Raw genomic sequence first — 14185 nt, forward strand, 5'->3', positions numbered from 1 at the left:
TATTTCCTATTTTGCACGAATTTAATGAATTTTTTCTTAATAAACTCAGGCGATCTGAAAGCGACCAATGGCAACACCGTTCTCAAAAACATTTTTTATCACCAACAGGCAAGATTGTTGGCATTCGGCAAAATATAAGATATTAGTTTTTCAACTGTATTAAAAAAACTCCGCTTTTCAAAAGCAATGTGTTGCCACTTCCTGAAATAAAATATCTTTATCTTCCGTAAAATATGCGCCAGCATATTGTCCTTCTTCAAAAAGTAAGATTTTTAACTTTAATCTGTCAGATATTTAGTAAAAAACAATAAACGCAGTTCTTAATATTTTTCCTAATTTTTAACATGATTAATTTAAACAAAAATGCACTTAAATCATGAGATGTATAATTAGAAATATTAAATATTTTTATAAAATTAGACTCGCTAGACTCATTAAAATCATTATATATACTCTTTTTCTATGATAACTCTTTTATACATGCAACTACTCTTATTATTTTTTATAAGTTAGTATACGTAGAATCCATAAAGTATGAAATTTTACTATTAATAATGGCAATTAAATAAAAAATATTTGTCAACATTTCTCAACAAATTATGCTGTTTTGGCTAATATCCCCCCCTCCCGCGATTCCTACCTTAAATGTCCTTTTATTTCCATTTTGGACACAAAAAAAGTTAAATTATTAAGCCAATTCAAAAAAAGATACAGGTTGAAACAATAATTAAGAAACATTTTTTTCCCATTTGCATGCACATGAAAAACAATTTTTCTCATGAAGTTCCAATTTTGAGTAATTAAGCGAAAACTGTTTTAATATATCACATCCTCAGTTTGAGACTAACCCCCCAAAAAGACAACCAAAGTCTCTTCAAGAAAGTATATCGAGTAATGGAAGAAAACACATGAAGTAAAAAAGATACTTTTCTTTAAAATCTCTCATTCCTATATTCCTACATTCACTCACGTCCCCCCCCCACACTTCTGAATACACACCTACCCAGCATCCCTTGTACTTGCCTCGCCGAACCACCACCACCACCACCTTTACCTCGCCAGAGAACCCCATTACCATCATCATCAGCTGCAGCACCAGCAACACCAAACGATCTCTCTCGTCTGCGGGGCAGATACAAGAATACGCCCGAACGGTTCAGAACAGAAACATCGTTAACGTTAATTAAAGCGTATCCGGCAAAGTCCGGGACACGTGGAAGTACTAAAGTGACTATCCGGCCTCGAAATTAACGTTAATATTCATCGGGGTATTATGCATTTTCCATCCCTGTCCAACGAAGCGCGCTGATTGGCTGGGTACCCCAAGTCTAGTGCTGCTCATGATGTTTTGCGATAGGTTAGAGTTCGAAGATGAGCGATTAGCAAAAGGGAAGGCTGAGGGGGATCAGATGGGAGGGAGAGAAAAGATCGATCTTCCTATAATACGCATACTTCACTGTATAGCCTGCGTATGACGTTAAATTAGATTCCCCAAATCTCGTTTTTATTCCATACTCAACTTTGGGAATATTAGGATAATGAGATTATGGAACCACTGAATGAGACGGATCGGTTAAGAAATTTTTTTAAGCTTATCTGTTATTAAACGGCTACATTTTTCACAAGGAGAAACACTGCGAAGTCCACTGTCTAGACAGCTAGTTAAGTGACGTTTCAGGCCATCAAATAAGGCTTTAACACTTCAGTACTGCTGGGAAAACATGATCCACTTTCCCTCTGCATAAAAAGAAATATCACGAAGATGCAGATAAAAAATATTTCATTGATCCTTTAAACCCAGAGTTATAATTTTTTATAAATAAATGTACATTGGGAGCATAATAACTAAATTAATTATTTTCATACTAACTCATTTATTTCAATTAAGTGCCCTTTTCGAAGATATTTTACAAGATAATAAAGTTGGTTTGCATATATGACGGTCTCATGCATCAGAGCTTACCATGTTCAAAGTGCTGAGGATAATTAAAAGACTTAAACACCATACCTTGAAGTAGAACCAATCAAACACACATACATGTATTTATATATAATTCAGTTCAAGAAGAGCAAAAAATTAAGGTTATCCTATCTAAGGAAAAAAGCATGGGGGGGGGACTATTTAAGAGGTCTTGAAAGTAAAAATGGAAATTTAGATAGGTCAAAAGGTCTGTTATACGAGACATAAACAAATAAGTAAATAAAAATTCAAATTTTAATTTGCAATAGTCACTAAGCTTTCCATTTTAGTTTGCAGAGACGAGCGACAGGCACATACTTACTCCTAGACTGTCCAAATTAAAGCAGCACACAGAAGAATGAAGGTTTACTGGTAATAGTTACAGATACCTTCTTTTTCTAGACTCAAGCTCGACCAGCGATCATTGATAGAATACTAAGCCTCGTTTGCCAGCGTCGTTTCGTTAGTAACTTTCTTTTGTGGCTACTTTAAAAGAACCACAAAATAAATAGAAATTTTACTCTAGCAATGCAATGATATAGTTTCGTGAGGATGAAATCATTATATGAAAGTTAAAATCCTAATGATGATTTTATGGTTTGATGATTTTCCGTGTGAATGTTAAAAAAACTTTGAAAAGTGCGTTACGGTGGTAATTATAATATTATGAAGTCAACAAAGGTTTGAAACAAGAAGATACTGTATCTTTTTCAATGCGAAAACGGTTACAATTATTACAAAAGTTTTAAACTTATATAGTTTTAACTACCACATTTCTTGAATTCTAGTATATAACTTTCAACGTCAGTATCGCGAAGAAAGGAACGGCCGGGTTTCTGTTCTAGAAAATTGAAATAAATAAAATAAAACGCTAACAAATAAATTTTTTTAGATTAATAAAATTTAGTTTACTAATTACAGTTTTATCGATTATTAAATTGCCATTTAACTTCCTTTCAAAAATATACAAAATTGTATATAACTTTCATATTACCTCCCCCCACTATTTAAATTTAATCTCGCAAATTAAAGATTATAAAAGAAAGCAATATGAGATGAGTTGATAATTATTGTGCCTAATTATTTCATTCACCTGGAAGATTCATTATAGAATCATCACGCTCTATCGGCGATACAGAATTGCATTGAAAAAATTGAATTTTCGTTTATCGCACAGACAAATTATCCACGCAGCCGAGCCAAAGAATGTGGCAGGCGCGGTCATAGTTAATGATATTTGCACTGTCTCGTCGCCTTTCGGAAAAATACATATACCTAAGCGGGTTAATGGTATGTAATTATGTACTTACCCCTATGTCTGTTCGTTTGTTTATCAAACATCAACATAGCATCTTCTATCTGGAGAGGAAAAAAAATGACATTATTCAATTATACTAAGCATCCATAACTACAGTTTGCAATAACATTAAAATCATTATAAATACTCATCTTAGATTTATATATACAACTAGTTATCTTAATAAATTGTTATTTCAACTTCTATTATCATCAAATATTCTCTCCTAAACACACAACACTATTAGGAGTATTTTAAGCCTAACAGTACTGAGAATATTAGTAAGAATACTGTGAACATAATAAAAATACTCAGAGCATTAGAATATAATGGCTTCGGTAACTTTTTTACTAAAGTACGCAACTTACATTGAAAGAATGAAAAAGCAGCAACTGAATTTACTTTTCAGCATAGTAAGTATTTAGTTACAGCATTAACATTTTAGTGGCAATTTAGTTAATAGTTTAACAATCTACTAACATTTAGTGTTATTCATTTGAAACTGATAATAAGATCATTCGAAATACATATCTCGTTTTGGTAAGCGAGAAAAAAAAATGTACGCCTCATCATAAAAACTCAGTCTAGTTTAATCTAAGTACTAGTATAAGAATGCTAGATAAATTCTCGTTCCATTTTTGCCTTTTAATAGCAGAACACCAAGTATTAACAAGAATGTAAAGCAACTAAAGCATTCATTTGAATTTCAGCTTAAAGGTACAGAAAATAAAACAATTAACAAAATTAACTTCCACTTCTTGTAGACTGGATAGATGACTCAAACTATTTACGGATGAATATTTAAATTTAAAGCCTAACAACCTAACTTCGCTATTCTATGACTGCTTATTAAATTTCCAATCATAATATACTCATTAGTTCATAGCAACCTGCCTTTAACCACGGCAGGATGATGTTGTCAACTCTTTCTCTTAAAAACTACATTCTGGCTCCTTGTTCTCATATTCTGCTGGAGTAGACGAAACAGTAGAAATACAGAAAAGCTTTAATATAGGTTAAATGTTAATTAAAAAAATCTTACGCATAAAATTCACAGCGCACGCATTTCATATTGATAACCACAGTTAATGTTGAGAATATTCCACGTAGAAGATAAATATTTGCATTGTGACGAAATTAATTTTTAGTTGCTGTTGATACATTCACTGGTGGATTTAGTATTTAACCTTCCGTTTCTTAATTCCACTATTTTCAGATTCCACCAAGTACATGCTTTTTAACTGCTAGGTGTATTTACATGTTGCACCAACGTCAATCAAAAAAACTTGGAAAAAAAAACTATAGGGGAACAGATTTAATCAGTGTTCTTTTTTATTTATTCATTATATTTTTTACTATTATGTTCGTGATTTAGTTTGTTTCAAAGGTTAAAGTCAAGCACATCCAATGAGAAGAAAGTTACAATTAAAAGTGACAACAATCGCATAGAAATAAATTCGCAGTGCCTAAATTTATGCTACATTTTGATGCCATATATAAATTACAGAAAATTTTATTTCATGAGTTCATATAATTTAAAATAAAGTGAAATGACCACTAAACAACTTTGGAAATACGCAATAGAAATAATCGCCTTCTAAAGATTACTTCCCTGTTACCTCCCGACATTCACCGAAGTTTTTCAGTTAATGACTGAAAAAGACTTCAGTCTTTTTGTAATTCAGTCTTTTTGTTAGTTATAAAAAGTTTTTGTTAGTTAATGCCTGACAGAAAGACTGAATTAATTAACTTTTAATTTGGGATACTGCTCTCGAATCTATCAATTTCACAAGGAAATCCTCTAAAATTACAGCTAAGACGATCCCATTTTTCCAGTCCGGGTCGAAACAAAACACTAAACAGTAATAATAATAAACTTTAACGCAAAATAAAGTTCTTTTAACCCATTAACAGCTCATATTTCATGAACTTTTTATAACTCAAAAACACTTTTCGTAAGAAAGCAATGTGAGGCTAAAATAACGCATCGGATGCACGCAAATCTAGCGATTTCTTATTTAGATAATGATTTTAATCTGGTAACCTTACTTACCGATACTCAATCTCGGGGTTGTGCATGATGTTGTGCTGGGGCAATTCTCTGAATTTTTTTAAGGAAACAATGATTGATAATGTTCAAAGCGCTATGCGGAGACTATACGCCATGCCGCGTTCAGATCGCTACACACAAGGGAAAAACAACAATAATGAATCATATAATATAGATAATATCCTATAACCCCTATTTTCAATTTGCAATTTAAATTGCTAAAGTGTGTTTTCTTTTGATACGTTGATAAAGTTGGTCGATTTCCGATAAATATTGATAGTTTAGCGATTTTTTTTTAAAAGTTGCCAAATTCGCTACCTTCCACAGAATAAATAACTACCACTCTACAGTACTCAACTATAATGTTCAAAAAGATGCTTAAAACAGTTTCTTTACAGAACCTTCGAATTACATTGAATTCTGGTTGTTCAACGGAAATTCGATTCCAGGAAGATGAATTTGCTATTTTTATATTTTCAAAATTTATCTGCTAAGAATGATACGATCCACATTCCTTTAGAAAGTTTTCATGTAGATAGCTTTCGTGAGCTTTATCATATTCAAGCAAAATAAAAAACCAACGTCTTATGGACTGTTTTTCATAGCAACAGTCAATTTCTTCATTTAAACAGTATCGAACTTCAAACGTCTACGTAATGTCCATATATCACGTATTACGGAAAATATATACTCTGCTACGACTGCTGTAAATAAATACAGATCTAGTTCAAGCCTCCTGTTTACAAATTTAAATCAAATATGATTACTGTGAAAATCAGGGGGGGGGAAACTCTCCGTATGTTTTAATTCAGTTCAGTTGTATTCTCGCACTATTGTTGAATTCTCTCCGTTAATTTTTCATTTACTAATATCTTTAATTACTTTTTTTCATCGAATAACCTTTAACCAGGGACGGACGGCGCTAGACATTTTACCGCCCCTGTGCTCTAACCATGGCTTCTAAAAATTACGCCGCCGAATGTCTGCCTAAATTCTAAAAATTGAGCCCCCCGCTTTAGCCGCACAGGTTGCACTGGTTCTAACGCCGACGATTTCTTTAACAGACTCAATCAAAATCTTTTGTACTAAAAATTAAATTATCCTGTTCTTTTTATTCCATCTTATTTTCTAATCTTATCTATTTAAAATTTTGTACGAAAATTAATTGTGCAGCCCATTTTCTCTGAAACAGAACGCAAGTGGAATAGAAATTTATTATTTAAACAGTCTTCTTGTAAACCGTCCGAATTTCTTTAAATATAACACAATGCAAGATTCTTTTATCAAGAAATTTTACTACGATTTTGCAAAACGATTATATGGCAGAAGGTAAAATTAAGTCGACGATTAACAGAATCCAAGACACACACTAAAACCGGACATCGTACTAAAATCTTCATTAGCTAATTATCCTTTACATGAATTTATTTGCCTTGATTACAAGAGCAGTAAAGCAAAATTTGAACAAAAAGGTACCTAATTTAACCGTGTTTTATTGTCCGCCCATACTTAGATAAACACTCGGGCCAAAGAGATTAATATGTAGGCAGGATGGACACTGCTGAACATGTCGACCGCAAGATAAATAAACTCTTATTTGTTCCGTTGCTGCCAGCGATAGCGAAGGCGAAACAGAGTCTGATAAAGGTTGGACGTTTCATATACTTCGCTTCTTGCTGCTTCATAGATAAAAACGAAAAATGTGCGCTTGCCGCCCCCCTTTTCTACCATAGCAGCTGGCACAGATAGTCCCAAACAAATGCGCTCGGCACTCAGGCCGATAAGCCGGAAGGGATGGCTGAAAGGGTATGTCAAAAGTTTATGGATGCTTTCTGTTGACAAATTGGTTTCTGCTGATTACTGTATGGAATTATTCACTCGAAAGAAAATATGGCATTGCGTATGTGCCATAGAGAATTTATGAAAGATTTCCAACTGTTTCGATGCAGATTCCATTTTCTTGGTACGACTCTACAATGTTTGTAAATAAGTTGAATTCATCTCGTATCGTTCAAAGTAAATGTGACCATGAATGTCAAATTTCTGCAGTTAAAAAAATCCCAAAATGGCTAAACGTAATTAGAATATAGAGCTAGAAAGGAAAATTTGACAAATACAATTTGAAACTAAACGTAGACTATTTAAACTCTCGTCAGACAACCTCCATGTTCAAGAAATCTTACGTTCTGAAAACTCATTCGTAGAAATTGCACATATAATGGACGTCGACTAAAATTTAAAAAATCTGACTAATATTTTGAGCTAATGTAAAGAATAATATCAATTTCGTAAAATTCGGAGCTTTCAAAATGAAACTGTGAAATTTAGTTTTTTCCTCCTGCAACAACAGTTCTAATAGTACCAGCCATCATATACACAGCAATATTTTTAAATTCGACTGACGATACTTCTTCTTTTTTACTTTAATAAAATGTGTTGTCGGCCTTAATTCTTATTATAAATTAAGAAATATGCACATTTTTTTTTCTAGATTTATGAGAAAATTGCTGAAACCATCTGATATGATTTTAAGAAAAAATTCTTTACAAACCTCAAATAATTCTTTTTTATTTTGAGGTAAATACTTTACTTTGATGCATTTTTTATAAAACTTTAAACTAAATTTTTCATGATGTTTTGGAAATAATTTAATTCTGTGACAGTAGCGGTTCGGCAAAGCATCAATAATCATAAAAATGGCAGACTGAAACGACAAGAATAGACAGATATATGCCAAATATAACTTTCACTCGCAGCTTATTATGAAGTATCTATCATTTGCTGGATACAAATTTGTTTCAACTTTCTTTCCATCTCATCAGACTTCATAATTATCACCTCCAAATCTTCCCGCTGTGACGAGAGTATTAAGCTGTTCAAACATTACGCGATCACAATTGCGACGAAAAACGCAATCAACTTTAATCACAGCTTACGAATCGAGAAACGAGTAGGGAAAGAGGAAGACATTCTTTTGTTTTGTTACGAAATCAACGTCCATTCGACGAATTATCGAACGAGACCTCGTCATTCGTGCTCTGTGGAACCAGTCGAACGAACTTAATCCACTCCCCCTCGAGAATCGTGCCAACCGAACGATGTGGCCCGTGAGAAGATGAGGGGAGAAAGTAGGTAGGCGAGCATAGTGAGAGCGAGACTTCTTAACAGTAATAACAAAAGTTTTGTTAAAGGAGCGACGAATCTTATGGACGATGTGGTCTTCAAAACTCGAAACGAGGGTTGGGTGTTCGCAAAGAGGATTATGGCTGCTAATTACATTGCCCTTCGATGGCTAAAAGAGTTCGTTTCGGGGGTTGATGAGTTAAGGCTTTGTTCCAGATTCTATGAATTATAATCATCGGTCTTCATTTGCTCGACATACAGTTATTTTAGCTGGCGCCCATTTTTGACAAGTTTATTAATCCTCGTGTATAATACAAACATTTCTTCACCGAAATGAAAGATGCTAACCACAGTAAATAGCATTCTTTGTTATTTCAATATTAGATAAAAATTTTCGTGTTAGAATAAACAAATTTTTGTAGAATCTGTCAAAAGGAAACTATGGATTATTTAGCATTATTATGCAACAAAACATATCCTTCAATAATAAAGAATTAAAAACATTTTTTACTGTTAGAAGCCAGGATAAAACTGCTGAAATAAGCAACACTGGCGTAGCTAAAGGGGAACATAGGCTTCGGGCGACACATTTTTAGGGGCGATATTTTTTGCGTGAAGCATTTTACAGAGATTAGTCGGGTGGATTGTAAAGGCACGTGAAGAATAAAAACACTCTCAACTGTCATACAGAATTAAACTGAGCAGAAAAGAGTTTTTACTCTATAAAGTATTCAAAAAAATTCTCACGTGATTTTCAACAACTAAATAATTTTGTTATGCCTATTTTATTCCTTCCAAACTTATGAATACAAATTACGAATATCAACTAAATTATAATAGCGGTGACATTAATTAATACGAAAGACTTTCTCGTCACGAAAGAAGCACTTTAGAATCTTTTTTTCCGTTATTGCTAAGGAAATCAAAACAGGAACGTGAAAAGACCATCCTTTTGAATTTTTGCAGTTTATTTTAAAATACAATCTCCAGAACGAAGTTCCAAATACTGTAATACTAGTGCGAACTTTTCTGTCAATTGCTACAAATGATGCTAGTTGTTAGAAACGTTTTCTAAATAAAAATTATTTAAGAAGTATTTAAAAACCACAAATGTATGTTATGCATTTAAGAAATCTTTCTATACGGCAGACACAATAGCAAAAGCAATCAAACAGACCTCTAGAATGACGGTTTCGTGAACAAAAATAAATAAATAAATGAATAAAAATTAAAAAAAGAGCAAAATAATAATAACTTTAAAATATTGGAGTTAAAGTTTTTCTTCAAAAATAAACGTAGAGTTTTATTTTATTTTAATACTTGCCGTTTTAACTTTATTTGTTTATATATCAAGAGAGGCGGTAAATTCACGGACCGCTTCAGATGGCAAAAGTTCTAGCGACGCCACTGATAAGCAGATTTGTGGAATACCAAAACATGTGACAGTTCCAACTGGTATCTAAGAATAATTAATTTCGATTAATCGAAATAATCCTCGAGAATAAACTGAAAAGAGTCTCTAAAATCCGAAACTGTGTAACTTCAGCTACTATAAGTTAGACATTTGATAATTACTAATTTATATTTTAATTGCATTATCGTTCATCAGTCATGAGTACAATATTAAAAAACAAAAAGTTATTTTCGGTGAAGTTATTAAATCATTTATTTCGCACAACTTCATTTTATAAATATTATTCTAATTCGACAAAATGATCATGCAGTTTCAAACACACTATTACTAAGTATACTTATTCTTTTACTGTTTGTTACGTCACAGTGTTTGATGATTTTGATCTCAGTTTACTCATGATTTTTTTTTTTTCGTAAATATTTTTTAGTGCACTGAATTCATTCAGTTTAAAAAAAGGCCTGATCTGAGTACCATATGACTTCGTTGTACAGCCTATTAAATTAAACATATTTTTTGCTACACTTCATTTAAACTTATTTCCTCGATATTATTCTAATTTAATTAACTGATTCCTCAAGGTATGTTCAAAATGCCGTCAAAAATTGCAGATTGTGAAATTAAAAATCTCGGTCGATTTTTGTCGTACGGGAGTCAAACTTTTTGTATTTTTATTTTTTCATAACGAGTATAAAACTTTCCCAAATACAAATATAGGAACCAGGAGACCGCATTAAAAGTTAGATCTATTATATTTGTCCAAAATTATTTTTGTTTTAATTTGACATTGTCAAAACATGAATATTTCTGTCATTTAAAACATTTCTACAATTGAAAGTATATCGCTACGACCAATGATTGCCAGGTAAGGACTTTTTTTAAGCCGAATAAAAGGGGTGGATATGCGAGATACATACCCACATAGTTTTATTCTAACCGTACGTAATGGATTCGGAAGTAATCAAAATGAATATTTCCATTCAAATAAGGATACCTGAAATTTTTCGCGATTACAATACTTCCTTTATATTATACAAGGAAGTAAAAAAGATGAAACATCCTTTAGAGTATTAACTATCATCCAGCTCAGAGGCGAGTACTACTGAGAAATACATATTGCTATACCAGTATTTCACCCTTTTCACCATTGCTAGAAGATCATACTACGCCCCCTCCTTTCCAAAACTTGCACATATGTACATTTACTTAGGTTTAGATTATTGTCTAACGTGTTTCAAAAATTAAAAAACAAAGTACAGAAAGTGTTGGCAAATACCAAAACTTGAATAAAAGTAGCATGGTGTGTGTGTGTTGTTTTTGTTGTTCGTAGAATAAAACTAACTACTGAACAATCAAATATGAAGCTCAACTATATAATCTCTCTTGGTTGAGAAGCCCTGTTATATACACATAAATATTATTCATTTTAAAAATTAGACCCTGTTTATTGAAGAAAGAAATTATATGATTACCCAGAAAATGCTCAGTCCTTTGTAATTAAAAAATTCATAATTTTTAAAATTTTAAAATTATTATAGAGGTATGCGAAAAAATAAAATGAAACTTTTTTAAAAAGTTACTTAATGGCTTTGTCATTTATCCCTTAATTTTCTCTAAAGAGAAAATGCACTTTGTAAGTTGTTAAATTTTAGCTGGTTTTATGAGATTTCTAAGAAATCATTGCTGCAAGGAATAAAATGCATGACACAAACTAGTTTTAACAATCACCTCGAAAAATCTTTTAAAATAAATGCAACGTGAGTGTATATATATAAATTACGAATTAAGCCTTTTCTTTCCTTTTCACGAATTCTTCGTTATTTGAGATTCTCTAACCGGCAAACCTATACATAAATGCAAATTCCTCCATGTCAGTCAATAGATAGTAATTTAGAGCAGTCGTCTACGATCGCTTGCATATTTTTATTATTCAGCAGATCAGCAAACATAACTTTCAAATAAAAAACGGCGCACAACTGTCGACATTCAGCGACTAAGGACTGACATAAACGGATGCAGTATCGATTCAGAGCCAAAGAAGGCATCACAGATTTCAATTTGGACCCCACCCTTGGCAAAGCGTAGGTGACCATTTCAAGTTAACGGCAAGGGCTTAGAGCATTAGGCTTAGAGCATTAGTCTTGATGGACTTCCACGCCCACTTGCTCATGGGAGGGGACGAGGAGAAGAAGGGAATAAGAACACAACGCGCAAAAACCCAACATCAAAAGCTAAACTTCTTGTAGGTCGGCGGGATTTCCGCTATTTCCAATTAAGGCCCTTTAATTCCCTGTCATTTCTGCAACGCAGAGGAAAAGTTTGCAGCGGATAGAGCTTTTCGAAAAAGAAATAAAATATCGCGAGCTCGCAAATGCCGAATTTCGTAATTAAAGATTTTTCCCTGGCCATCATTACGGCCCAACGGTAGGAAGAAGAAATAGCAGCGGGATCTATTATATTTCTTTACATTAAGACGAAGGGAAAAAAACAAAAACAGAAAAATCGAAGTCATTTCGAGATTATTTTTTTTTCTTTTATAATGCAGTCATTATGAAAGCTGTAAATGAAAGTGGTTCATTTTAACACACCAAAGCCTAAGCTACTCTCTTTTAAACATATTTAAAAACATACTTTGAGATATGATAATATTTATGTAGCTCAATTAGAAGAAAGCATCAGTTTAAGCCAACCAGCAATAGCAGTAGAGGGTATACGATCACTAACCGCGAGTTTTCGTTCGCTTACCAGTTGCTAAATGGATTTTTCATCGGTTACAAAAAATAAATAAATAAAAGTTCTTTTTTCCACTTTTTTTCCTAAAATGCCAGTCCCTCTTCTCCCCATGAGTCACACTCGGATTTTTCACTCCGCTATACGAAAGCATTCATCCTAATAATTGAGATTGAAAAAATCTAAAATACATATATCACAATTTTGAGTCCACCAGTTTTTTTAAAATCAAATCAATTACATTTAGCATTTCAGATTTAACATGTTAATACTGAAGAATCACTCTAGCGTTTATAAGCTGTCTCAGAGATAACAGCAGATTTTATTTTCAAGCAAAATTAATTTTTCGCAGTACAAAAATGCGTCGTAAATCAACACAGCTCAGTTTCTACTGTTAAGATACTTGATCGCAGCTGCTATCCAACACTGTACCGGGTCGAATCCACCAACATCAACATGGATAAGATGGCGGAATAAATGTTAGGTCTCGACAGTCTCTGAGTAAATGTTTCAATACTCGGCGGAAGGGCTGATTGCACGAAGTTTTCATGGTTTCTTCATTAAGTAACGTAAATTTGAGGAAGTTTCAATAAGAAAGTTCTATATCTCTTTCCTTAACCACATAGGTTTCGAATGCTCTGCCTGTAAAAGTAAACCAATTAACCAACCTCGAAGTATCAGTCGTAGTTGCGAGAGATATATTGTCGTCTCCTCGGTCTCTCAGGTCTCCAAACCTAACTCCTTGGCTTTTTGTCTGTAGAAGCTCATAAAAAAAAAAAAAAAAAAAAAAAAAAAAAAAAAAAAAAAAACCGTGCAGCTATATTTGTTACACTACCAGAATTTTCCCCAGCGAATTGTTATAGTAATGCATTTCATAACTATAACAATGCTAGAATGCATACAGCACTCATCGTACACAAGATGCAAATATAGAATTTTTATCTGATCGGTAGACTTTCATCCATTCGTTATTAAATGATGTGTGATTCATTTTGCACTACTAAGAATAACAACTAAAATCTGTCACTTCTTCTTGAAGCGTTTTGTACGTTAAACTGATACTTCCACCACTTCGATGTTTCAGAGCAACTCGCAAAATTAAGAGTTTGGGAGATCAATAAAAATGAAAATTTAAAAAAAAAAAAAAAAAAATCACATTTTTTTTATATACATAATAGGTATTAAAATAAAATAAGCAACTTTACTGCGAGAACAAAAAAGAATATAAGTGATATCGGCTACTTGAATTATAAATTATTCATTTATCTACAAAGAAATCCAGTAGAAAGTACTTTTGTTTTATATTCTCTTCAGAATAAACGCTTCACAAAAATCTTTCATGAAATACTACTTTCAGAGTAATCGTAAAAATATTATGAAAGATACTAATGCAAAAAATTAATTTTCTACGTGAACATTAAGTCTTATGGTATAAGATGAAGAATGAAAAATATGATTACAAATCTTAATCGAAGTTAGGTTACTTCAATGCATTAGAGTACATATTTGCCTAACAAAAAACAGATGCTTTCATGAAATTTTTCACAATTCTAAAATATTTCATAATGCATTTTTTTCGTAATCTAAGAAAGGATTTCAGACGCATTTGATTTT

General features: G+C 32.5%; 1 protein-coding gene across 9 annotated transcripts in view; it reads right to left on the reverse strand.

Moving 5' to 3' along the window:
• Positions 1-14185, reverse strand: part of LOC118199468 (RNA-binding protein Musashi homolog Rbp6-like) — a 1078296-nt gene that overhangs the window by 228767 nt on the left and 835344 nt on the right. For all 9 annotated transcript variants that reach the window (XM_085822043.1, XM_085822045.1, XM_085822040.1 and 6 more), the window contains exon 7: positions 3271-3319. In XM_085822043.1, the coding sequence (XP_085678169.1) occupies positions 3271-3319 (49 nt within the window). The remainder of the gene's footprint in view (positions 1-3270; positions 3320-14185) is intronic.

This window comes from Stegodyphus dumicola, chromosome 8 (genome assembly GCF_044657685.1).
Source record: "Stegodyphus dumicola isolate Sdum_Otavi_A_Nest chromosome 8, ASM4465768v1".
Lineage (NCBI taxonomy): Eukaryota > Metazoa > Arthropoda > Arachnida > Araneae > Eresidae > Stegodyphus > Stegodyphus dumicola.